The sequence below is a fragment of the Talpa occidentalis genome, unplaced genomic scaffold (genome assembly GCF_014898055.3).
Source record: "Talpa occidentalis isolate TD23 unplaced genomic scaffold, MPIMG_talOcc4v2.1 talOcc4.7, whole genome shotgun sequence".
In the NCBI taxonomy this organism is placed as follows: Eukaryota; Metazoa; Chordata; class Mammalia; order Eulipotyphla; family Talpidae; genus Talpa; species Talpa occidentalis.
Window position 1 is genome coordinate 37,874,906 of NW_023605083.1, and position 24,528 is coordinate 37,899,433.

Sequence of the window (24,528 nt, forward strand, 5' to 3'; positions counted from 1 at the left end):
ACGCTACTCCTGATTCTGGGCCTCAGGAGTTGGGGGCTGGCTCTGGATTGGAATGGGGAGTGGAAAGGAAAAAATGAATCACCCCATTATGAGCGTCCCTAGACTAGGGGGCAGGCAAGCAGCTCCTCCTACTGCGCCAACACAGTCACCCCCTGTCTCCGGACAACCCAGATGACAGGGAGCTTATGAGGACAAGCTGCCCTTTCAGGTGCCTCTAGCCTGACGATCAGTGGGATCTTGAGAAAATGTACCTTTTGACCCATATCCTGGAAACTCTGGGTTTACCTTCTAATGTTCCTGAGCTGCCCTTGGCACCCTTTGAGGGACAGCACCCTTTAAGGCTAGCAGAGGGTCTTAGTGAGGAGGCCGAGGGCTGGCATGATGGACCTAGACTCCCTGCTGAGGAAGACCCCAGTGTCAGGGGCCAGGCTGATGGGGGCAGAGCCCTCTTGCAGACCTAGGGCCTCAGCTCCATGCTTAGCTTGTCCACTACCCAGTAAGTTCTCAGTCTCTTCATCAATCACCTGGTCGTAAGGTTCCAGTGGAACATCTCCCCCTCACACCCAGCCCGGATCTCTGTAAGAATCAAACATGATCGTGGATGTTTCAGACTTTGGAAATTGTCTAGCACAGTCAACATCGAAGACAGCTTCATTCCAAAGCCGCCTCCATGATCATAGCCACATTTCCTCTGTCGCAGCCCACGTGCACTCTTGCCTGCAAGCTCCCACGGGGCCTGTGTGTCCATGTAAGTGACTGTAGGGTCCTCACAGGACTGTTTATATCCACGAGGGCCCATGCGTGCATGTGTGTGTCTAAGGGGGTCTGTGGGCCCATCTCTCTGTTCCTGCCGGGCCTGGCTGTGCATCTGGGCTAGTGTTTATAAAAGCCAGAGACAAGAGGTAGGGGCCTGTCAAGGAGCCTGCCCATGCCAGCCTGGAGGGAAGGTGTTAGTGACTTGGAGCTGACACAGACCAGGCCATCACTGCAAACAGGCCTAGGGGATCTGGTTCACACCTCAGGGACCAGATTCTTAGAGCTCAAGAACTTTCTGATTTCCCTCCTCACTGGCAGGAAGGCTCCTGGAACCAGAGTGGGGTTGCCTCAGAGGACGAGTGGTCAGACCAAGAAGGAAAGGAAAGAAAGCTAACAGTCTAACTGGGGTGCCTGAACAGGGCCCAGCATTTGCCAGGCCCTGCAACCAGAAAGAGAGCTGGAGCATCCTTTGGACTGAGGCGCTCGGAAGACTTCCTGGAGGAGGAAACATTTGGCTGGGGATTTTGTGGAGGGTTTTCCAGGTGAGAGATTTCTGGGTCAGACCCTGGTAGGGATGGCTGGCAGCCTGGTTCATGATGAGAGCGGCTCTAGTAAGGCTGGAGGGGGACATGGGCAGCATGAGAAGGGCCTTGAGTTCTATAGGTAGGACCTTATCCATGGAACCAGAGATATTCAAGCTTCTTTAAGCCTCAGGGCTCTGAGGAAGCTCTCAGAGGGACTGCTGCAGCTGGAGAGGGGGAAAGCGAAGCCAAGGAGGCAGAGTCCATGCCCCCACTCCTGCTTCAACCACTACATTTTAACTACTTTCTATCAGGGTTCTGAACAAGGTTAGAATGGAGGGCCTCCCTGGTGGCACAGCAGGCTGAGCTCTGCGCTGTGAAGCAGTCCGCAACCCCTGTGGCACAAGTTCAATTCCCGGGCGCCAGGGAGCTACCCACATGGCGCAGCAGACCTCTCCTCTCTCGCCCGCTGCTCCCCTCAGCAGTGTATTTTAGCCAGTCTGCCTGTTCTGCTCTCTACTCTGTCTCTGGTGAATTCTCTCACCCTCCACAGCTCTGGCCTGTACCCCAGTTCTTGTATGCATAAATAAATCTTTAAAAAAAAAAAAAAGAATTGATCAATGTTCTATCCCTTGGAAGAATGGCTAATGGGAGGCCTGAGAGATTTAAGTGGAGGGGGTAACACGGTCTCCACTTGCCCTTTAGATGGATCTTTCCAGCTGCTGAGTGGAGGATGGGTTGAAAGGGGAAAGACTGAAGCCAGGAGGCTTGGAAGGAGGACATGGAGGAGGGAAAGAGCCCAGATGCGGGGCAGTGGCTGGAGGGAAGAAGGAGGGTTTGGATTTTAGGTTTAGGAGGCAGAGGAGTGGGCAGGGCAGGTTGGCAAAAACTGAATTTGGGCAGACAGGAACCTGAACCAGGACAACGGAGAGGCCTATAGTCTGAAGTAGGGTGGGGCAAAGGTGTTGGAAGGAGGCTCTGCATCTGTAGATCAAGATAGGCGATGGGCATGTGGGATCCCCGCTCTACTCTCCCCTAGTCCCAGCCCAGCCTGGGTGCCAATTACAAGCCAGTCACTCGCTGCCCGCCTAGGGGAGAGGAGTCACAGGCGAAAGATTCAGGTTGCAAAGACAGGCCGCAGCAGGAGATTCTGTAGTCAGACTTCAGGAATGACTTTCTGAGGGTCTCTAGACTTGGGGTCAGCAGGAACGGGGCTCCAGGGAGACCCCGCTGGTTGGGAACTGTGGTGGGCATGTATAGAGGAAACTTGGAAAAAGGCAGGACGCCATTATGTGATTATCTTTTTCATCCAGACCATTGGCTGATAAGTGGAACAGGAGCTGGAACTCTGTGACCCCCCTCACCCTCCCAATTAGGGCCCAACCTTGACCTGGGCAGCCTTTAGGAGGGCTCAGCCCAATTCCTTAGTCTGGAAGAATAGAAGAGACTAGACTCTGCTTCTGAGGAGTTCCCGGTGGGAAACCAGGACATTTAGACTTGAACTGAGGAAGACCGGAGTTCTTGCTCCCACCCACGACACCTGTCCTTGATCCTGCTCCTCTGGGGGTTGCTGAGAAGCTTCATTTAACTGCTTTGAGCAGAAAGAAAGGGGCAAGGCTGGTGGGCAGCCCAGGGCAGGGGAGGGGGCCGGGCTTTTCACTGTTCCCTGCCACATGGCAGAGATATGGCGCACAGGCCTCTCCACTCGTTTTTAATTTCACACTCCACCCCTCCTTGGCCCCAGGAAAGCCCAGGCTCAGCAGCAAGTAGCTTACCCGCAGACAGGACGCCTAGATTCCCTGTAACTCCACCCTCATCTCCCTGTGTGACCCTAGACGAGTTCCTACACCCCTCTGGGCCTCATGCGAGCCAGAAAAATTATTTTCTCCTTTTCCAACCCAGACGCTGAAGTGGGAGAGGGAAATGAGTCTCCCCCTGGGCTTGGAACACCCTTGGTCCCCATTTGCAACTTGGGCAACGAAGATGCCTCCTTCTCTTCACGCTCTGCAGCAGGGGGATGGGCAGGCTGGCCTCTCCTGAGGAGGGTAGAGGTGACTCACGTGCCCCAGGCTTTCCCTCCCCTTTATCTCTCACCTGGATTAATCTGTGACTCACAGCGCAATTACCGGATGTTGGAAGGGGGGTTACATGTATATTTCTCTGTGGGTAGGGCCCAGGCTAGCCCAAATCTGACTTAATAGGTCAGGAGCTGAGCACCCTTTATTGAATGTAAGCTGCTGAAAGGACCACTAGGCTTTGGGGGTCTTGTTCTTTTCCCCCTAAGTAAGGGGCTGGGCTGAAAGGATTAAAGTTTAGGCCAGAGGAGGATCCTTTGAGAATTCACTGAATGTCCCCTACATGAGAGGCTTAAAAGATCTGTCAGAATCGGGAGAGTTCCCAAAAGGGGAATGGTTTCATTGAAGCCATAGGAAGGAATCCAGAATACCCATCTCCTACCTAAAAACTTTTTCTCCTAACTTGCTTTTCAAATACAGGGCAGATTTTTTTCTTTTTACAGAGATCCAGAGTTGGAGGCCCAAACTGGTACACAGACAGGTGCATACAGGCATGTCCACACCCAGCCCCTGCGCACACATAGAGCAGACAAACCATGGCTTATATCAGACTCCCACCCCATCTACATCCACCTAGATCACATGTGGGGGCCCAGAGGTAGATGCACCCCTGGGATGTGTGAACCACATCATCCTGCACACCCTTGCTCACACATAAGGAGGAACTTGCCTTCCAGGATTCTCTTCTTCCTCTCCTCTAAGGTTCCAACTCCCAGACCCCCCCAATCCAAGACCCGTCCCCCCAAAAGTCATCTTAAACCACACCCATAGATGCCAACTTTCCAGAGAAAATCTGAGATTAGCAGGCTGGAGGTACAATGGGAGGGACTGAAGTTAGAGCCTGGGCTTCCTGCTCTCCACCCCAACTCTTTACTCCCCAAATAGCAGCGGGGAATGCAGAAAGGACGGTGTAGCTCCTTGGGTTTCTCTGTTCTCCACCCTCTTCCCTTCCCTGACAAAGTCACCGTGGTGCCTATTTTGGAGGTGGGAGACCACACGCAAAGGGAAGTGAGCGGACCACATAGGGAAGTGGCAGGGCCACACCTCTTTTCCCAAGTGGCACTGGTGCCTGCCACCTCCTGAAGCCACTTGCGCCACCATCTCTCCTGGCGGCAGATTCCACACCCTCCACACACTGGAATAATCCAGAACTGGGCTTGCGAAAGGGCTAGGAGCTATTGGGCCTGTGGCTGAACCAGATAGTTTGAAAGTCACCAGCCCCCACCCCACTTGATCCCATAGAGGGACTGAGGGCAAAGCACATGAGGGAACAAAAGAAAAGGAGGCTGAAGAGGAGCCAGAGACAACCACTGGGGACCAGGGGCCACCGTGAGGGCTGGGGCTGCATCTCTTTCATCAAAAACGAAGGCTGGCACACTTAGGAGAGAAATGCCAGCCCCGGCTCACACAGTCAATGTGTTCATTATGCTAATTGCAAACCCAGGCCAGACTGCCCCATGACAGCGGCAGGTAGAGACTGGCACAGGCTCACCAACAGAACCGAGACAGAGTTAGAAAGCAGAGCTCACATCGTGGCTCCTCATCTTGAGGATGAAGCCTGGCAGGAGCATAAGGCCCTCCACCACAAAGGGGCGCCTTCCGGCCACTGAACGTGTCCCTTTGTTCAGAAAACGAGGATAACGGTGCGTTACTTCAGAGGGCTGGAATGACCATCCATCAGGTTCCCATCCCTCAGATGTGTGAAGGAACAAGTGCCCAGGACCTAGCAGGCAGTCGTCAAAACATCGACTTTGTATTACCTCTCAGGCTTTATCGGCCATCACATCCCACCCAGTCCAGGCAGGGATCACAAATCATGACTCTCTTTCCCTTGCAGCCTTCTGGTGCCCTCCCTGCCTTCCAGCTGCCCCTTCTGCACATGGCTGTGTCCTATTGAGCAGAACACTGTACCCGGAGCTGTGAAACCTACCTTCGCAAGTGTTCCCTGTCCCCAAAGAGCACACATACAGGAGAAAAGGTTAAAAGCAGCCAGGAACAGGAAATGAAGTGATTTAATTTTAAATCAGCTTAAGACAACAGAAGAGTTCACGTCACTGTACGTGACTGCAAAGTGAACTGAACAGATAGTAATCACTCTGCTGTTTCAGGAGGGAAAAGAGCACCTCAGGCTGAGGGCAAGGGAAGGGCTGAAGGAGGAGGCACTATTTGAGCTGAGTCTGGAAAAACAGCCAGGATTAGGGGAGAGTGAAGGGAGAGGCTGCCGGAAGGGGTTGTGGAACAGGCTAAGAGGAGGTAGCATCCCCCGCCCCCCAGGGCACGGGGCACTCCTGGAGAGCAGGGCTGGGGCCTCTGCACCCCTACTGCAGCAGCACAGTGGGGGGCAGCTTGTGGCCCGAATGGGCAGACAGCCGGGGGTAGATGCACAGATCTGGTAGAACTCAGGCACAAAGGGGCCCTGCAGCACTCAGTGCTTTCTGTGTCTCTCCTGCACTGGGGGACATCAGCCCCCTCACCCCTTCACCCACCCAGTCCCTTCCTGCCTCTGTGCTTTTCCATGTCCCCACCCTGGGAAGCAGCAGCACCAACAGAGGAGGGCATTGTGCCCTTCAATGGGGTCCATTCATACGTGAAGCCCCTCTCCACTCCTCAAAGCCGGTACTCTGTGACCCCCAGGAAGGGCCACACCTTCTCTGGGCCACATTTGAAGACCAGATGCTGCACTGAAGGGCAGAGTGAGGTCCAAGTACACATCCTGGCAACAGGAAGGGGACAGATCCTCAGCCCTGGGCACGGGCCCGCCTCTCCAGGCTTTTGGAAGCAGTCCAGGGAGAGAGAGAGAGAGAGGCAGGCCCAGGGATGAGTGGTGAAGGGATCTCCTGGTGCACTCAGCTTCCTCTCTTAGTTGGCTCACAACTTCTTCTGGGAGTTCAAATGGACAGTCAGGCCCAGTTGACTCTTGGGATACTGTGGCCCCAGGCCCAATGGTGGGGCACCAACAGAAAACTGGGTGGTGGCTTATGTGGGGTCCATCCAGTGTGTGTAGGCCAGCACACCCTCCATGGAGGGTCCATATGCCATTGACATCTTGCTCCAGAGGTCTGAAGAGTCCTGCTGTCTACCTCCAGCTTGCTCCCAGGGCTGGAGATCACACAGTCCACCTCTCACTTCGGGCCTCCACAGCCTGTACCAGGCCTTCGCCCAGGATGGCAAAATCTTCCAGGATGGCCTCTACATTGGGCACCATCACCAGCTCCCCACCTTGAGACACCATCATGCGCCCCTTTGTGCTAGAGGCCTAGGGAAACCAAAGAAATGTGGATTGAGTTGTCACAAAGGCACACTGGCAGGCACCAAGCCAGGGGTGGTGCAGGAGTAGTAAAGACAGATAGACACGCCCACACATTTCACACCTGACAGCACACTCACAGCTACACACAGACACGTATGCCCCTGCGGAGCCACACATACACAACTCAGGAACACAGGACTGTCATCAGCCGGCATACCTTAAAAGGCTGAGGCTGGAAGCTGGTGGGCTTCCAGAGGACACCAATCACCTCTCCACCATGCTGGTCATAAAAGAAAAGGGCCAGGTCCCCAAAAGCCTCCTAGGGATGGGCAAGAGAGAGATAAGATTACAGGTGGGCAATGGAGAGCAATCCCCAGGGTCCCAGCTCCGCTTCAAAGTCGCCTCCCCAAGGTCAGACAGCCTTTTAGACCTACCCTGAGCTGGGCCAGGTACAGCTGAGGAGGATCATAGCCCAGCACTGGCATCAGGGATGAGGGTCCTGAGTCATTGAGCAGCCCCCGGCAGAAGGAGGCAGCTGGCGAGTCCACAGCCTGACGGTGCCGGGGGATGTGGCGGGGAGAGAGGCGGATCAGCACGTCATACATGTCCAGGGGAGGCCGGAACACCGTCTGAGGAAAGGCAGTCAGCAGCTGGAGTTGGCAGTTTGACTACAAACCCCTCCACATGCCCACCTTGGGTGCCTCCTCTTCCCATTATGGCCTGACATGCCCATTTGTTGGCAGGAATGCCAAGGGGGTTTGGGGCTAGCAGGAGGAACACAGGCTGGAAGCATGAGGCCTCATGGAGCTGAGGCCCAAGTTCTCCACCAGGCTCCAGTTCTGCCAAGTGCCGAGAGCAGCTTCAATGCCTTCTCTGGATTCATTCTCACCAAACTAGGGACTGGGTATCTCAGGAGAACCCCACTGGCTCCAGACTTCCAAGGCTCAAGGGAGAGTCCCCAGAGCCCCTGGAGTCACCCCTAGTCAGGGCTTACCCTGATATCCCCAGGCCCCCGGGGATCCATCAGTTGCTTCTCTAGGACAGGCAAGGCCTCAGCTGCCAGGACCACGAGCTGCTGTAGGATCTGGGGACACACATACATCGGGTAAGTCAAATCCTACTATGAGCCTCCTAGTTCAGGATGGACCTGCTTTTTTCTTTGAGGTAGAAATCCACCCATTTGGGGGAGGAATGGACCGAACCTGGGGCGAGGGTCCATCCCGTGTCCATATAGAGCTTTTGCGATCCTGGGGGGTAAAGATGACCATGACAGGGAGTTGTGTCCGAGTTGCCAGGAAGCCACTGCGCATCTCCACCTGCTCCTCCACTGTGGAAAAGAGGGGGTCCTGGGTCAGCCTGCCCCTCTGCCTGACACCCTCTTCCGCCCAGGTCTTCCTACCATCCATCCAACGGCTGCCCATCGGGGGTTTTCCAACACCCTTCCCCCATGTGGCAAAAGTGATGAAAGGGGCACCGTATTTGCCTCAAACGGGTGGGGCATTAAAACCAGCCTCAATCCAGAGACAGAATTTTCCACTGCCTGGCACCCCAGCCTGGTTTCCGGACCTGTACAAGCTGAGGCCTGCCCCTGCCCCCCTCCCACCCTATGCTCCCACACACCTGGGGAATTAGGAAGCTGATACCTTCCTCTCTGCGGGAACCAGGGGCGCCTCATATTACAGCAATCATCATCCCCATCCCCCAAGAGGTCCGGGCATCTATTCTAAGCTGAACCCTAGTGTTCAGGTCTCCCTCCACCCTTCCTTCTCCTTCACACACCTCCTGCCCACTCTCTGCAGCTGCTCACCATTCTCAGTCTACTCGGTTTCTGGTCATCCCATGGGCAATCTACTTCTCTCCAGCCTCAGGGCTCCCTAAAGGCCTGGCCTAGGCCCCTTCCGCCTCATCATTTCCCAGCCCAAGGTAGTCACCTCACAAACTGAAGGAAAATCCCCAAAGCGCAGAACTCACTTACCGGTGAGCTCACTGTTGAGGTTGACAATAAGGGGGGTATTCTTCCAGTCAAAGGTCGATACCAGGAAAAGGAACCGAAGGAAGCCCACCTGGGGGGAGCTGAGGGGAAGGAGAGCCATGAGCCCTAGGCCCAGCCATACCTCCCCAGGCTTCCCTGAGGTACCGGTGAGCCCTTGGCATGGAATTAGGGGTGGAAGGCATCTTAGAACTCTCTGTTATTCGTTTCAGTCCCCCTCCCATTTGGATTGAAGGGACAAGGGCAACAGGAGGTTGAAAACAGGCACCCAAGGAAATTTCCTCACTAGATGAAAGGTAGCGGGAATCACCTGGGAGGGGTGAAGGGCTCAGGGTGCAGGAAAAGGGCAGCAGCCACCAGGTCCAGGCTCTCATCTGTGAGCCCCTCGCCCAGAAGCTGGGCACGCACCCACCGCTTGGCCAGTCGAGCCACACCCGAGAAGGCTGGATGCTGCTGTTGGAGCCTGTGGGGGCAGAGGCAGCAGCGATGAGAAGCAGGCCCTGAGGGCCCAAGAACAGAGCTTCAGCCCCACTGCCACTATCGACTCAAGTGTCACCACGACGACCCCCATGCTGAAGCATTACACGTGTAATCTCATCCTCCCAACAAATGCCCCAAGAATTTGGTCCTAGTATTACTGCCATTTTACAGATAAGGAAGAGACTGCAGCGCTGTACCCATGCAAGGCGCTGGTGAGCAGGGGCAACTGCCTGGTATCCCTCTCCAGGCAGAGGGAAGCAGGCGTGTCCCTCAGTGAGATCATCCCCTCGGGGCTGCGCATCTCCTTCAGAATCTGGGGTTCCCGCTGATAGGCCACACGTATCCGGAACACAAACCCATCCTGGTGGAAAGGAGATAGGATGGGAGGTATATGGTGGCCAGGAGCACCTGGCTCTCCTACCCCTCTCCCGCCCTCTCCGGGGATATCCCTGGCCCACACCAGCCTAACCTTAAGGACGTCAGTGTGCGTGGCAGTGGCACGGCACTGTAGCCCATGCTGTTGGGTTAGCAGCTCTGCCAGACGCAGCTGGAAGGCCGCTCGGACCCGTCGGATGGCCTCAGCATCCTGTGGCCACTGCCCACTGCCCTCCAAGTGACACACCACTGGAAAGATGAGTGAGACATCTCAGACTACAGCCTAGAGTGGGAACAGGCCCTGTCACTACTTTCCAAAAGCCAACTAACCAGTCATGGGCTCCACATAGGCTGGACAGGGCTTGTCGGGCCGGGGCAAGAGCGAGGCCCGCTCCCGCAGGCGCTCATAGAAGGAGTAGGCTGGCCGGACCGGGGTTGGTGGGAACACCTGGAAAGAAAAAGGGAGAATGAGGAAGGGGCCTCAGACTGGCAGGGAGTGCCCAGAATCAGCAGCTGGAAGGGGGGAAGGTAAGGGGAAGAAAGGTGGGGGATATCCAGGAAAAATGGCTCCCTGCAGCCTCCCTGGTGGTGCAAGGGGTTAATTCTCAGCACCATGAAGCTATCAGCAGACACTGCAGTGGCCAAGGAGATACCCACATGGCGCAGCAGACCTCACTTATCTTGCCCGCTGCTCCCTTCAACAGTGTATTTCCGTCAATCCACCTGTTCTGCTCCCCACTCTGTCTCTGGTGAATCCTCTCACCACCCTCCACCCCTGCACTTCTAGCATACACCCCTGCTCTTGTATGCATAAATGAATCTTTTTTTTTTTTTTTTTTTAAAAAAGGTTCCCTGCCTCCTAGGACCTCACCTCAGTGTAGCGCAGCACTGGGTGAGCACCTTGCACAGCAGACACAGTCAGGGGGAGATCTTCCAGGCCCCACAGCAGGCGGCTGAGGTCATCATAGCAACGTACCACCGCTGCCAGGGCCTCCTCACCTGTGCTGCAGGTCTGAGAGGGAGAAGACAGGAAGGAGGTAGGGATTGTCAGAACCTATCACCACCAGATCTGGCCTTGGCTCAAGTTGCTGTGGAGCCAGCGCCCCCTCTGCTGGTCTCTCCAGGAAGCGCAGCCACGATGACGGAAGTGATAAGGGCTTGCCAAACCCACCACCCAGATTGTGCCACACTGGCTACTACTACCCAATCCCTAACCTGGACTCTAGTCCTGACCCAAGGCCCTTACCTCTTTCAGGCCTTGGATCAGTGGGTCCAAGAGGCCCCCCACATAGTGGACACAGGTATCTGGGATGTCAGCATGGCTGGAAAAGGAGCACAGACGCAATGTGGGCATCAGGGCTATGAGTGAGTTGTTGGACACGACTGGTCACTTCCAAAAGCCTCCCCAAAGGCTCCCCAGCCCACGGTTGCCTCCTGGCACCGAGAGGCTAATACTCACAATGCCAACAGGTGGGTGACCACCTGATGGGGAATAAGGCGCTTTTGGGCCATAGAGGCTGCCTCCCAGACCACAGCTTCCCGAATGGCTCCATCCTGGAATCGCCGGAGCTCTGAGCGAGATCCCCAAAACTGGCGGAACTCAGCAGCCTATGGAGAAGCAAAGGGTGGTGGGAAAGGGCAACAAAGAAGGATTCTGTCAGAAATCTTCCTGACAGACCTCAATCCAGGCGGCATGAGTATGACACACCCCACTCCTTCCAATGCACATGCTGGGCATCCCAAGACAGGCTCAAATTACTTTCCAAACCCCAGGGTTCCTCACCTCAGGCTGGTCAGCTTCGGGACCCAGCTCAAGGACACTGGTCAGACCCTCAGGCCGGAGGAGCAATCCCAGGGTCAGAGTCCCAGAGTCTCGGTGCTTTGGCGGGTCCTGGCTGATGTCCCACTATAGGGTATAGAAAGACTGAATCCAAGAATCCCCCAGTTTGGTCTGGAAACCCACTTTCTAGGTAAAGAGACAGTATCTTTTGTATCCCCTGAGGCCCTGGATCCAGTCTCTCTCATGCCTACAAACTCCCTGACCTACATGCCCACTTACCTCTGAGACTGGGGGCCGAGAATGGGCCAGCAGGTGCAGCCGGGACCCTAGGCCCCGCTCCAAGAGGGTCATTAGTGGCCCCAGAGCAGCTGAGACATAGTCCCCACCGTGGTCCTGCAGCTCTGGCCACAGCTTCAGTCGGTGACATGCTGCCTGCAGGCGACTCAGTGGACGGAGACTTGGGGGCACAGAAGAACAAAGAGGGAGAATCAAGTGCTGCCGATCACAGTAACACACGCACCAGGATATGAGCACCTGCCAGAGGGCAACTACCCCATCACACCAGACCCAGGGAAACAGGACCTGCTGACATTCCCCATCACCCCTAAACTTACTGTAGGATGTGGTCGAAAGTACGAATCATGGGTTTGGGAGTCATCAACAGCAACTGGAATCCATCGTCAGCTTTGGTATCTAGCAAGGCCATAGATAACCGTGCCTCGTGCTGCACCTGGGGCCAGAGGCAGGGAGGAACGCAGAGGTGAGACTACCACCACTATACCCTCTCCTCAGACCTAAGGGCTCAGAGTGGGACAGGCCTAGCCTAAACTCTTTGGAGAGGTATCTCTGGGGTGATGGTGCTGACACAAATGTTAAAGTTGGCTGGGAAACCTGTGGAACCCAGGAGTAGAGGACCATTGGTACCTGGTGGTAAGTGGAGGCAGTGACATCAGCACAGAGGTTGAGACGGCCTGAAGAATCCAGGAAGACAACAGGGAAGGCCTGGTGAAAGTCAGCCACTGCCGGCTTGGAGGGGTAGAGAAAAGCAGTAAGGATTGGGGCCTAGACTGTCAAGTCTCCTTGCCCAGACTCAGGTTGGTCCCACTTACCAAGGAGGCATCTGAGCTGAGACATAGACTGATCCCATTGACAGTCAGATCTGTGGTGGCTGAAGTGAACCAGAGAAGGTGGTTGTGTCAGCAGGAGTTCCACTCTCCAGGGACCCAGCCCTAATGAAATCCGCCCTCCAGCCAGGTGGCTGAAACTGCCACCTCTAGGGTTTAGTTTGCTCAACAATCTGACTGGGTGAGTTTCCCAGGATGCCTTGGCCTTTCCAAGCCCAGTTGCCTCACCCAGAAACTGCAAGACGCTTCTTAGGACCTGGTAGCCACTCATGGTGGTGTGGATCTTGCGAGTGGACACGAGGAAGGCCACCATCATGGAGACATGGAACCCGCTGAACCCCCCCAGACCCTGAAAGAGATGAAGGGAGAGGCCCAAGCTCACAGCCAGCCCACCACCCAGTGAGGCAGGGGAGCTGGGCCAATCCCAACTCACCTTGTCCAGTTCCCGCTGACGCAGCCAGACCTTCAAAAGTGCCACACCATCCTTCAAGCCCATAGCCGAGCCCAACGTGGTTGAAAGCAGATGTACATGGGATTCGAGGGCTGTGTCCTGCAGGACCCATGTGTTATAGTGGGGGGTGGGAGGCTCTGGGCTACCTGTGAAAGGGGAAGCCATGAGAGGAGTCCCCAAAACACCCTTCCCTCCAGCTCCACCTTGACACCCGTGCCTGCTCACCATCTCCTGGGGAACTCTGCCCTCGGTACCAGGCAGAGCGCACATTGTTTTTGGATGGCAGCAGGCGGCACGGGCGGAAGAAGTCAGGCGGGGGGCATGGATGCAGACGTACAGTGACCAAACGCTCATCCTTCCCTGGGGGGAGATGGGGTGTTGAGACCTGCAGTCCCTTGGAGCCTGGGTGGGGAGGGGTCCCTGCACCCTCTTCTACTTGAGGCCCCAAGCCCACACATCTCAGAATGAGCTCCCTATACCTTTCCTCTCAAACTTGAAGCCCAAGCTTTTCATCTTGGACTTGTGGCCCCTGTGCTTCCTCCCCTGGATTTGTTACCCCAAACTGCCCACAGCCCTGTGTGTGCCTCCCACCATGTGGCCGCAGAAGCAGCGAGGGTTTCAGGTGGCAGCCATTGGTGTAGGAGAAGTGAACACTGCCAAAGAGAGAGTCTTGGGCCAGGTGGTGGGCCAAGTGGGCCAGGTAGAGGGCACGCTTGCGGAAGTAACGCTGGTTCAGCCCATCCTTGTCCTGTAGAATCTCCTGGAGGGAGTCAGGAAGAGAAAGAGATGGTCAGGCACATAAGTGCTTGTGGTTGGAAAGTCTGGAGGCCAAGATGAACCAAAACCAAGTCACAATTTAGCAATCCTAGGGATTCTCTACTGCCAGGGTACCTGAGCCAGGGCTAACTACACCAACTCCGATTCTCAGGTGAGGAAGGCAAAATACCAAAGAGGAAGCAGCTGGCACAAGTGCACATCAAAGCTGCCCTCTTGACTACTGCAGTGGTTGCTCATTTGACTTAGAACTCAGATTCGAGGGGCCTCCCTGTGGTACAAGGGTTAAGATGCAGCACTGTGAGGCTGTCCACAGCCACTGCAATGCAAGTTCGATCCCCAGCCAGGGAGGAGACCCACATGGCGCAGCAGACCTCTCCTGACTCACCCACTGCTCCCCTCAGCAGTGTCTTCAATCCATCTGCCTGTTCTGCTCCCCGCTTTCTCTGGTGAATTCACTCACCCTCCCGCACTTCTGACCTGTACCCCAGTTCTTGTATAAATAAATAAATCTTTAAAAAAAAAAAAGTGATAGGTCCCTCTATCCCCCAAACTCAGGACCTCACCCTGGGCATGGTCAATGCCACATCCACATTGATGTCTGGCCGGATGCAGGTGCCCAGGAGGTAGCTGCCCACAACAGTGACCTGGGTTGGGGGCAGGAAGCGGAAACAACCCTTCACAGTATACGGTACTTGATGGAGAGGGACTCGAACCCCAGCTGGAAGCCATGCTTGGTCAGTCAGCTATGGAGACAGAGAAAGTGACACATATTGATTTGACTGCCTTCCTGACATGTCCCTTTGATGTCTCGTATGTATCTCAAATTCAACACATAACATATTTGAAACCAAGTTCCTGATCTTCCTGCCATGTCTTCCTCATTAGGCCAGCTCCATACTGGTTACACAATCAAAAACATTTAAGTCACCATGGCTCATCTTTGTTAGGAATACCCCTTTCACTTTCAAAAGATATCCAGGGCCTCCCCTGGTGGCGCAGCCTTTGAGCGCTGGGCTGCGAAGCTGCCCACAGCCTTTCCAGCGCCGGTTCGATCCCCGGCCGCCAGCGAGGGTCCCACATGGTGCGCAGTCCTCTCCTGCTGTGCCCGCTGCTCCCCTCAGCAGTGCACTTCGTCAGTCTGCCTGTTCTGTTCCCCGCTCTGGCTCTGGTGAATTCTCTCACCCTCCCGCGCTCTGACTGTGCCCGGTGCTTGTATAAATAAATAAATCAATCTTAAAAAAAAAAAAAAAAAACCCACAAAAGACATCCAGACACTGGCCACTGCTCCACTTCTCTATCCTAGTTTGAGCCACCACCAATTTTCAGTAGATCCTTGCACTATAGGTTCCCAATAGTCTCCTGACTTTACATTTGTCTCCCTCCCTTCTACTCTCAACACATCAGCCTGTGTGAACTTTCTAAAGCTGAAGTTAGAGCATATCACTGCTCTACAAAAAGTTGCAGTGGTTGCCCATTTCACCTAGAGTAACCAACAAAGTCCTTGATTAGGTGCACAGGGCCCTGAATGATACACCCCCTTCCACCATAGCTTTCTGAACTCATCTCCTTCCATCTCCCCATCGTTCATTGCAAGGAACATATAGATCCACTCCTGCCTTTGAGCCTTTGTTTTGTCTGTTTCCCCTTCCTAGAATGCTTTTCTTCCCTTAGGTGTCTATGTGGCTGACTCACTACCTTCAAAATGTCACACAAATGTCACCTTGTGGGACTTGGATTTTTGTGTATCTCAACTATTCCATGTCTTTGCCTTGATTATTCTTCGCTTTGACTAATCTGTGCCTCTCAGTGTGCAGAAGCATGGAAAGTTTGATATAAGAAACCTCTCAAGGCAAAAGTCCTGGAATGAGGATCTATACATGAAAACAGTGTGTGATAGAAACAGAAACAGATGTTATAGTTAGAGTAGCATAAACACTGAGACTTTCCTTGACTTTCTCCCTAATTCCCAGCATTGACTGGGGCTAGCTGCTTAGCCATCCCTCACACACTTGTGCATTCCCTGTTTGCCTGCTTGCTTCTTTGATCTTTTTAATTTTCTGTCTAATTCTGTTTTTTTTTTTTTAAAGGTTTACTTTATTTATTTATGCATGCAAGAACTAGGGTGTAGGCCAGAGGTGTGGGAGGTGAGAGGATTCACCAGAGACAGAGTGGGGAGTAGAACAGTCAGACTAACTCTGAAATACACTGCTGAGGGGAGCAGTGGGTGAGACAGGAGAGGTCTGTTGCACAATGTGGGTTAGCTCCCTGGTTGGGGATGGAACTCATGCTGCAGTGGCTGCTGAGACTTAACCCCTTGTGCCACTAGGGAGGCCCCTTCTGTCTGATTCTAAATAAAAGCGAGACTGCCCTTGAAGCTGGGCTGCACCTTCATGGTGTAGTCCCTCTAGGCTTCTCATTGTTCTGCACATGGGCTCTGAGTAATCCTCTTTCATCCCACCCCCACACATCATAACGAGATATCACGGCAAAAAGGCCTCCCTGGTGGCCTAGGGGTTAAATCTCAGCTATCACTACTGAGTTCAAATCTCGGCCAGGGAGCTAACCCACAGGGCTTAGCAGACCTCTCCTGCCTCAGCTACTGCTCCCCTCAGCAGTGTATTTCAGAGCCAATGCACCTGTTCTGCTCCTGACTCTGTCTCTGTGAATCCTCTCCCCTCCCTGAACCTCTGGCTTACACCCAGTTCTTATACACATAAATAAAATGTCTTAAAATGTCACTCAATAAGTCCTATCCTATTTAAAATTGCAGATCAGCCCACTACTCCCCTCAGCAGTGTATTTCAGTCAGTTCGCCTGTTCTGTTCCCCACTCTGTCTCTGATGAATCCTCTCACCCCCTGCACCTCTGGCCTGTACCCCAGTTCTTGTATGCATAAATAAACAAATCTTTAAAAAAAAAAAAAAAAAACACTCCTGTTTCAGATGCTCTCCTTGAAGACCTCTTCTGTGTTTTCCAGTTCCTCACACCACCTGCTTACCTCTGTCTCAGGGGTTGAAGGCACCCTCATGATCCGTTGTTTGACCTCCCATAGGAAAGCATCAATCCGCTCTTTCTTTTTCTCTGACAGCCTCACTTCCTTTAGAAGCTCTTCTACCTGTAAGAAGGGCAGGAGAGAGTCCTTTAGTCTCAGGCCCTTGATCTGCTCCTCTAATCCAAGTCCCAGTCACCCAACAGTACCTGTAAGCGAAGCAAGCTAGAGTGGAAAAGACTCTCAGTCTCCCGAAGGCGATTCAGCTCCTCATTGGTAGGTTCCTTATACAGTTCGGCCCGGCTGAGCTTCACTGGCTGCAGGAGGCCCTCCACTGGAGACCCAGCCACTGTGCGTTTCTTTGAAGATTTCTTCTTTCCCTCCTTGCCTGTGCCTTCCAGAGCTGGCTCCATCACCTGTGGCCGTGAGAGAGAGAAGCCAGTGTGAGCTCACAGATGTTTAGCATTTGCTACCCGAAGGACCACCGTGACAGGAGATAGTTGTCAGAGCTTCACTAGCTCCTAGTTCCTCTTTTCTTTTTTAAAGATTTATTTATTTATGCATAAAAGAACTGGGGTACAGGTCAGAGGTTTGGAGTGGTAAGAGGATTCGTCAAAGACAGAGCGGGGAACAGAACAGGCCGCCTGACAGAGATACACTGCTGAGGGGAGCAGCAGGTGAGATAGGAGAGGTCTGCTGCACCATGTGGGTAGCTCCCTGGCTGGCTCGGGGATCGAACTCGTGCTGCAGAGGCTGTGGACAGCTTCATAGTGCTGTGCTTAACCCCTTGCGCCACTAGGGAAGCCCATAGTGCCTCTTTTTAATGGTAGTGAGAATATGTAAAATTCAGGGTAGGGAATCCTTGGTGGCCTAGGGGTTAAGTCTCAGTACTATCATTGTGTTGGGCTCAATTCCATCTCCAGCCAGGGAGCTAACCCACATATGGCTTAACAGACCTCTCCTGTCTCACCTGCTGCTCCCCTTAGCAGTATATTTCAGTAAGTTCTCCTGTTCTAGCTCCCTACTGTCTCCAGTGAATCCTCTCACCCCCCACACCTCTAACCTACACCCCAGTTCTTCTATGTTTAAAAAAAAAAAACAAACTCAGTATAACCACTACTTAGAAGAATATTTACTGAGTTCCAAACTGAATGTTCCTTGAGTTGAGGGCTCCCTTTCTACCTGAAAGCAACAGCAGGGAGCTCTGCTTGGAATCAGAGTAGCTCACTGTGTCCTGCCCTGAAGGATGTCTGAACTCCCTGTATTTCCAGGCACCATGCATCACAGAGTTTCCTCTTCTGCTGTGTTTGCCTTGGGACTTTAAAAATGCCATCTCCATTCTTACTGTCTCCAAATCCTGCCAGGTTCCACTTCCCCTATAGACCAATTCCAAGTCCCAACTATAGTCTGAATTAATATACATTAAGTACTCAAAGATGGAGAGAGTTAGACCCTATTTGATCTGGAGCATTTACTCAGTAAGTAATGCCATTCTCACAATAATTCTAGGAGAAAATGGACACTTGAAGGAAGTTGTATGAGCTCAAGTGTCCACCGCTAGTATACCTATATTATGAGTAGGCATCAAATCCTGTTGCGTGGGATCCTAAACTTTCTTCCCTACAGCCCTAGGTCCCACCCCCTCCACGGTCAGAAACCGGGAGAGCCTTCCTTAATGGACAGCTCCAGAAGCGCCACCACGTGCCCTCGGTTACAGCAGGGAGCACAGAACTGGGAACACAAGGGGAGATGCCTTCCAACGTCCAGAAGGAAGACCCGGTCAGTGAAATGACCCAAGTCATCAGGTCTCTTAACTTCAGGTTGCAGCAAAGTGCGACGCTCGCCATGAGAGTGCAATAGGGATTACTGCAACTATCCAAATAATACCATGTTCCGTCGCCCATAGCAACCCCAGGGTTGAAGCATCGGGGGAACGGGATCCTCCAGAGAGGATCGCCCTCAAGACACTCGCGAACGAGCTGTCCGGCTCCGGCATCTCCGACACGCTGAGCATCCTTTCCTCCCAGGGGGTCACCCACCTCCGACTCCCCAGGAGCTCCACGTTGCTGCGTTTCCGTAGGCGCCGGCCCCATCCCTCGGGGTCCAGGTCTTCCGTACTTGGAGTCTAAAGCCCACTTGCTTGGCACAACTTCGTTCCACAAGCAAAACTGGAAATCGGCAGCAATCTCGGTGAGATCAGCCCAACGCCATAGGAAACCTGCTGCAGTTCCCGGCAGAAGCGCTGGCAAACCGCGTGCTGCAGGACTCCGCCCACCTCCAGAGCCATTGGATAAGAGCCCGAAGACTCGCTCGCCATTGGTCGCTGTCACTCTTTAGGACCGCCCAATTTGGGGGCGGGGCTAAAAGGCTCTCCAATTTACGACCTCTTTGCGACACCAAGAAGTCGACGACCGGAAGTCGACTTGTGGATTGGCGGTCGCTTCCTTTTCCTCACTTCCTCCGCTCGGGTCGAAAGGGAAGGCGGGGCGCCTTTGGGCTCTCTGAGAAGGGCTTGTTTAATGTACGGCGTTGATTCCTGTCCTTTTCGTCCACCACCACGCCCTCCCAGTAACATATCTTGTGAGTTCTACCTCCAAAATAGACCTTGGGTTTGTTCCCTCTTCTCTATCTATACTGCCAAGGTTAGCCCAAATCACCTCATGTACTTAAATTATGACTGTCGCTTTTCTCCACTTTACTAAAATTTCCAAATCTATCCAAACGTTGCAATAATAAATTACCATTTATAACTCAAACTAATAATTGAGCTCCCTTATAACCTTCACCTACCCATCATAACTTCGTGTTAGTCTTCTGTTAAATTTGGTTTTTTTCTTTTTATTTTTGCGAGGAAGAACTGGGGTGTAGGCCAGAGATGCGAGTGGGGTGAGGAGAGTGAGAGGATTCAGTAGAGAGAATGGGGAGCAGAACTGACAGATTTACTGAAATACACTGCTGAGGGGAGCAGCTGCTGAGTCAGGAGAAGTCTGCTGTGCCATATTGGGTTAGCTCCCTGGCCTGGGATGGAACTCAGACGTTGGTGGTAACAGCTCTGAGACTTAACCCTTGGGCCACCAGGGAGGCACAAATTTGTTTTTTTCTTTATGCATTTACATATTATTTTGCAGAACCAGTTATTTAAAAATCATATGCACACATCTCTAAATGCTTCGGCAGGAATCTACTAAAACAAAGACTACTTACATCATTGTAGTCCTATTATACAATTCAGGAAATTTTACCTTTTTTTTTTTTTTTAAGATTCATTTATTCATGCATACAAGAGCTGGGGTACAGGCCAGAGATGCAGGAAGTGAGAGGATTCACCAGAGACAGAGTGGGAAACAGAACAGGCAGACGGACTGAAACACACAGTTGAGGGGAGCACCGGGCAAGATAGGAGAGGTCTGCCATGTGGGTTGCTCCCTTGCAGTCTGGGGATGGAACTTGTGCTGCAGATTGCTTCGTAATGTGAAGCTTAATCCCTTGCACCACTAGGGAGGCCCCAGTTTTACCTTGATTAAATATTATTCTAAAGTCCATATTCAGGGCCTCCCTGATGGCACACGGGGTTAAGCACAGCACTATGAAGTGATCCGCAGCATCTGTAGCATGAGTTTGATCCAGGGAGCTACACACATGGTGCAGCAGACCTCTCTTGTCTCACCTTTTGCTCCCCTCAGCAGTGTATTTCAGTCAGTCTGCCTATTCTGATCTCCACTCTGTCTTTGGTGAATCCTCTCACCCCCACACCTCTGGCCTGTACCCCAGTTCTTGTATGCATAAATAAACCTTAAAAAAATAAATAAAGTCCACATTCAGGGCCTCCCTGGTGCCACAAGGGTTTAAGTCTCAGCATTGTGAAGCTACCAGCAGTCACTTCAGCATGAGTTCAATCCCTGGCCTGGGAGCTAACCCACTTGGCGCAGTAGACCCCTCCTGTCTCACCTGTTTCTTCCCTCAGCAGTGTATTTCAGTAGATCCTCCTGTTCTGCTACCCACTGTCTGGTGAATCCTCTTACACAAACCCCCTCCACACACACCTCTGGCCTACACCCCAGCTCTTAAATGCATAAATATAAATCTTTAAAAAAAATAATAAAGTCCACATTCCTTTTTGCCAATTATCCTAACAGTATCTTTTATATAACAGCATTTTATTTGGTGATACAAGATCATGCACTAATTTAGTTACCATGTTTCTTTTCTCGCTCAATCTGGAATATGTCCACAATTCTCCCCTTTTTTGTTTTTGGTCTTTAATGACAACATATAGGAAAATTGTATTGAATAGCTTTAACTACTTTTTGGGAAAAATTCACATATCATAAGGGCAAAGTCTGAATAGTCACAAACCAAACATAACCTGAGTAACTAACTCCCAGAAAAGAAGCAACACTTTTCCTACACTGTCATAATTTTCCCTCATGCTGCCTTCTAGTCACTACCCACCAACAGTAATCATTATCCTAACTTTGAATAGCATAACTTAGTTTATACAATAGCTTTTAAATAAACCTTCATATGAGAGGTCTTGTCCTTCAGTCATTTCCACAGGTTGCTAGAATGAGTTTTCAGGAACTAAAATTTTATCATTTCACTTTCATTATAAAAATTTGCCAGTGGCTCCCAATTATACTTGTAATGAAATCTTTAGCAACAGGCCATAATCAAATAGTCCCTCACTTGCTATAGCACCCTTTCTCTTGACACTCCACCCCTCACTTAACTCCAGCAATATCAACATTCTTTCAATCCCATGGTTGTACCAAGTTCTATCTCATTTCAGAGAATTGAGCCAAACTCTTTTCTGTGCCTAGAATTCTTTTTCTTGACTTTTTCTCTTTTTCATCCTTTAGCTCTCAGTATAAAAGTCACCTCTTCAGTTAAGTCTTCATTGACCACCCAATGTGAAATATATTGTCCCTTGTCTTGCAACAATGTAATCCCCAGAGAAAGGGGAGATTTGAGGTTCCAGGTTCCCTGTCCCCACTGAGGAAGGGTGGAACTGCCAGCGAGGAAGCTAGAAAAGGGCCTGGAAGAGAAGGAGTGAGGAGAGGAAGACCAGGAAGGCAAGGAGGGAGATGAAAAGAAAACCTGGAGAAGACCCAGGAAGCAGAGAGACATTTGAAGAAGTCATTTTTGCTTCTCTGCCTTGGACTTGTACCAGGGACCTGGGGGACATGGAAGGAGGCATTTGAAAGAGCCATTAATGTAGGCAAGAGACCTGTCAGGGACTGACAATGACAGACTCTATCTTGACTTGTATTATGTTTTTTTGGTTTTTTAAAAAGATTTATTTATTTATGCATGCAAGAACTGGATGTAGACCAGAGGAGCAGGGGATGAGAGGATTCACCAGAGAGTGGGGAGTAGAACAGGAAGATCTACAGAAATACAGTGCTGAGGGGAGCAGAGGGCCAGAAAGTGAGAGAGGAGAGGTCTGCTGTGCCATGTGGGTTGCTCCCTGGCAGGCCCAGGGATCGAAGTTGTGCTGCAGAGGCTGGCGATACCTCTTTAACCCCTGCACCACCAGGAAGGACCTTGACTTGTATTTTGATTTTGCTCTTTTCCTTTCATACTTGGCTTCCTTATTCCCCTTTCCAATGGGTCCCCATCAGAAGGTGACTTAGATTTGTGGCAAGTTTTTGGGCCTTAATGATCCTGGCTACTTGGCTGCACATTTACCCACAGGACATGGATAACTTTGGGTGTTTCATGGGGAAACTATATTAACTGTATTCTTTCTCTTCTCTAATGCACACAAATTCTCTATTGCACACTAATTGTATTAAAGTTCTTTTCTATTGAAGGTCTTATGCACTAAGAGTGTGTTTCTCTTCATGAGGCAGATGGCAGAACCCATTTAGAGCAGCCAGGTTTGGGGGCCCTAAGTGCCCCTTATTCTTCCCACTGACAATCTCATCACTTCCATTATTTCCTTTTTACCATTTCCCCCCTCAATTTGTGATTGTTAATCAATCGTCTGCTTCTTTGTCCTTAACTAAATCCCTCGAAACAAGGACCAGGTCTACATGACCAATGCGTGGTATAGAGCAAATAATAATCATTTTTTAAAAAGATTCATTTTTTTATGCATACAAGAGCTGAGGTGCAGGTCAGAGATGCAGGGGGTGAGATTATTCACCAGAGACAGAGTGGGGAGCAGAACAGGCAGATGTACTGAGGGGAGCAGCAGGCGAGACAGGAGAGGTCTGCTGCGCCATGTGGGTCACCTGCCTGGCCTGGGATCGAACTCGTGCTGCAGTGGCTGCCGATAGCTTCATAGTGCTGCATCTTAACTCCTTGCACCTCCAGGGACATGCCTAAATAGTCAATAATCATTTACCAAATGAATGTATGTGACTGCTGTCTGTCTTTCAGTCTTGTCTCTCACCAGTGTTGTCTTCAAATCTCATGTCCTAGTGATAATGAACTACCTGGAAGTTTTCCACTCATTTTTGCTTTCTTTTGATACCTTTGAACTTGTTGCCCTTTCTGCTCAAAATATAATTCATCCAGCTTGATTGAGATGTAATTAACATATATACAGTTTAAGGTGTACAGTGTGATGATTTGTTACACAGGTGTATTGTGAAATGATTACCACAATAAGGATAGTTAACACTTTTAATATATCCTTCATCTCACATAATTACCATTTGTTGTTGCTGTTATTATGATGAGAACATTTAAGATATATTCTCTTAGAAGTGGAAGCTTGGAGTAAAAAAATTTAGTATGGGCCTCCCTGGTGGTACTGGGGTTAAAGTCTCTGTGCTATCAAGATTTTGTCAGCCACTGCAGCATGAGTTTAATCCCTGGCTGGGGAGCTAACCCACATGGCACAGCAGACCTCTCCTGTCTCTCCTGCTGTTCCCCTCAGCAGTGTATTTCAGTAAATCTGCCTATTCTGCCCCCTACTCTGTCTCTGGTGAATCCTCTCACCCACTGCTCTTCTGGCTAGATCCCAGTTTTTTTTTTTTTTTCTTAAGAGAATACCTTTTTTTTAGATTTATTTATTTATTTATGCATATAAGAGCTGGGCTACAGGCCAGAGACACGGGGGGGTGAGAGGATTCACCAGAGAGAGAGTGGGGAAGAGAACAGGCAGACTGACTGAAACACACTGCTGAAGGGAGCAGTGGGTGAGATGAGAGGTCTGCTGCGCCATGTGGGCTGCTCCCCAGCAGGCCAGGAATCGAACTCGTGCTGCAGAGGCTGCAGTTTGCTTCATAGTGCAGTGCTTAACCCCTCGCGCCAACCAGGGAGGCCCTAGACCCCTGTTCTCATGTGCATAAATAAATAAAATAAATCTTTAAAAATAAATAAGTAACTTACCACTTGCTAATGAATGAGAACATCTGCTGAAATCCATAGTTACCATGGTGTAACTTAGATCCCCAGAATTTATTCCTCTAATAACTGAAAGCTGTACCTTTTTTTAAAAATTTATTTATTTATAGATACAAGAATTGGGGTACAGGCCAGAGGTGTAGGGGGTGAGCGGTTTCACCAGAGACAGAGTGGGGAGCAGAATAGGCAGACTGACTGAAATACACTGCTGAGGGAAGCAGAGGGCCAGAGGACGAGACAGGCATGATCTGCTGTGCCATATGGGTAGCTCCCTGACAGGCAGGTGATAGAACTCATGCTGCAGAGGCGGTGGATAGTTTCACAGTGTTGTGCTTATCCCCTTGTACCACCAGGGAGGCCCTGAAAGTTGTACCTTTTAAAGACATCTCCTAATTTTCACTTCTCCCCAGTCTCTGGAAAACATTCTACTCTGATTCTGTGAGTTTGGCTTTCTTACATTCCATAGTTAGTGAAATCATATAGCATTTGTATTTATCTTTCTTTGACTTATTCCACTTTATATAATGCCCTCAATGTTGTCACAAATGGCAGATTGCCTTTTTCTTTATGACTAAATAATGTTTTGATTATTAAGGAAGGTCTC

At 51.4% G+C, this 24,528-nt stretch overlaps 1 protein-coding gene across 1 annotated transcript; it reads right to left on the reverse strand.

The window, feature by feature from the left end:
* Positions 1–4,110: 4,110 nt before the first annotated feature.
* NOL6 (nucleolar protein 6) lies at positions 4,111–23,463 on the reverse strand. The gene is made up of 26 exons (XM_037494279.2): positions 18,608–23,463; positions 16,778–16,984; positions 16,578–16,694; positions 14,143–14,322; positions 13,394–13,562; positions 13,028–13,162; positions 12,785–12,948; positions 12,580–12,700; positions 12,337–12,395; positions 12,152–12,253; positions 11,842–11,957; positions 11,507–11,684; positions 11,231–11,353; positions 10,907–11,055; positions 10,694–10,769; positions 10,319–10,459; positions 9,778–9,895; positions 9,542–9,696; positions 9,270–9,433; positions 8,903–9,055; positions 8,578–8,675; positions 7,805–7,929; positions 7,597–7,686; positions 7,037–7,231; positions 6,820–6,921; positions 4,111–6,608 (listed from the first exon to the last, which is right to left on the reverse strand). Exons 1-26 carry the CDS (start codon positions 18,659–18,661, stop codon positions 6,459–6,461), a joined length of 3,441 nt encoding a protein of 1,146 aa, XP_037350176.1. The 5' UTR covers positions 18,662–23,463; the 3' UTR covers positions 4,111–6,458.
* Between the last annotated feature and the right edge of the window lie 1,065 nt (positions 23,464–24,528).